Here is a 1,612-nt window from a genome sequence, read left to right on the forward strand (position 1 = left end):
TCTAGCCCGGGTTTATTGCTTCGAAAGGGAAGAGGCGGCTGCCGGGAGCCTAGTCCGGGCCAGGGACAAGGGAGGAGGCAGGAGTTGCAGAGGAGGTCCCAGCTCCCCTAGGCGGTCCGGTCCGGGAGGCGGCGGGCGTGCGGGGCGCTAGGGGCCCGGGGCGGCGAAGGAGCCAGGGCGCCACTCAATCGTCCACGTCTATCTCTTCGTCTTCCTCGTCCTCCGAGCAGTCCTGGCTGCTGGCCGGCTGGTCCGTGAGCGGGGAGGCAGGAGAGAGCTGCAGGGGCCCGGAGCCTGGGGCCTGCGGGGCGCCTGGGGGGAGCGCGGGAGAGCCGGGCCTCGACTTGGCCCTGCCGCAGCCGCCGCCACCGCCGCCTGCGGCCTCTGAGTTCTGCTCCAGTTCGGCAAGCGCCACGATGTCCATCTGCCCGCTGGGGCCCAGTTTCTTGGCAGACTCCACGTCGGCCTTCATCTCCTCCAGGTCCCGCTTGAGCTTGGCGCGCCGATTCTGGAACCAGGTGATGACCTGCGCGTTGGTGAGGCCCAGCTGCTGCGCGATTTGGTCGCGATCGGCGGGGGACAGGTACTTCTGGTATAGGAAACGTTTTTCTAACTCATAGATCTGGTGGTTGGTGAAGGCCGTGCGTGACTTTCGCCGCTTCTTGGGGGTCTGCCGCTGCCCAAAGATGGTCATCCCGTCGCGGCCTGCGAGGAAACAACAGTATAGGCTCCGTCGGGAGAGAGAGCCCACCCTGGTTCAGCCCCCAGAACTCCCCGCCCAGGCCCACCCTGTCTGAAGTCCGTTGCTGCTAGCTTTCTCGGTATAATTCGGGTCTCCCTGACCAAGCCTCAGCTGTGATAAACCTCCTTGTCCCGTCTCTGGTCTCCCAAAAGTCCTTAGGAAAAATCGTTTTGGTCTCTTGCCCCCTACCTAGGAGTTGGTTTGAAGTCTCTAAGGAAGCCAGACAGGATGCCCGGCGTGGTGTCAATATTGATTCTCCACCTCTTCTCGATCACCCTGGACATCCTACCCAGAAGGTCCCAGCAACACTCTCCATTCCCTAGCCCAAGGACCAAGACTGGGATGCCCTGGCCACTGAGAATGGGTTGGGGGGGGGGGGGGCAGAGCTAGCAGACTGCAGGGAGAGCTTGTGTTCTTGCCACCCCCTCAAGTCACCCCCAGACTCTGGCCTACCCAGAGGTCCCCAGGAAACAGGGATTGGGTCCTGTCCCACCTACCTCCAGTCCCAGCGGCAGCAGCTCGGGCTGGAGGGCCCTGACTGCCAGCGCGGGAAGAGGTGGACAGAGGCTTAGGGAACCAGGCGCAGGACACATGGCTCAGGGGAACCCAGTGGTGGCGCCTACCTTCAGCTGCCTGAAGGACGGTGACCTCCAGCCCCTTAAAGGTCTTGCTGGCGAGCTCCTCCAGCGCGCACAGCGGCGAGGTCTGCGAGAGCAACGCGCGGCCCGCCAGGGGCAAGCCGCCCGGCGCGTGCTTGTCCGCCGCGGCCAGCAGGTGCGCCGCCCCGCACAGCGAGTAACTTCTCCGCACAGACGGCTTGTTGAGGATGTCCTCGATGCTGAACGGCGTCAGCGGCTTGTTGGAGTTGGC

General features: G+C 64.3%; 1 protein-coding gene across 1 annotated transcript; it reads right to left on the reverse strand.

Annotated features, from left to right (window-relative positions):
• Positions 1-184: 184 nt before the first annotated feature.
• LBX1 (ladybird homeobox 1) lies at positions 185-1,612 on the reverse strand (the record flags this gene model as incomplete). Its single annotated transcript, XM_006166429.1, has 2 exons — positions 185-705; positions 1,366-1,612. Coding segments are annotated over 2 exons (768 nt in total), but the record flags the coding sequence as incomplete, so codon positions are not given.

This window comes from Tupaia chinensis, unplaced genomic scaffold, assembly GCF_000334495.1.
Source record: "Tupaia chinensis unplaced genomic scaffold, TupChi_1.0 Scaffold144255_1, whole genome shotgun sequence".
NCBI lineage: Eukaryota > Metazoa > Chordata > Mammalia > Scandentia > Tupaiidae > Tupaia > Tupaia belangeri.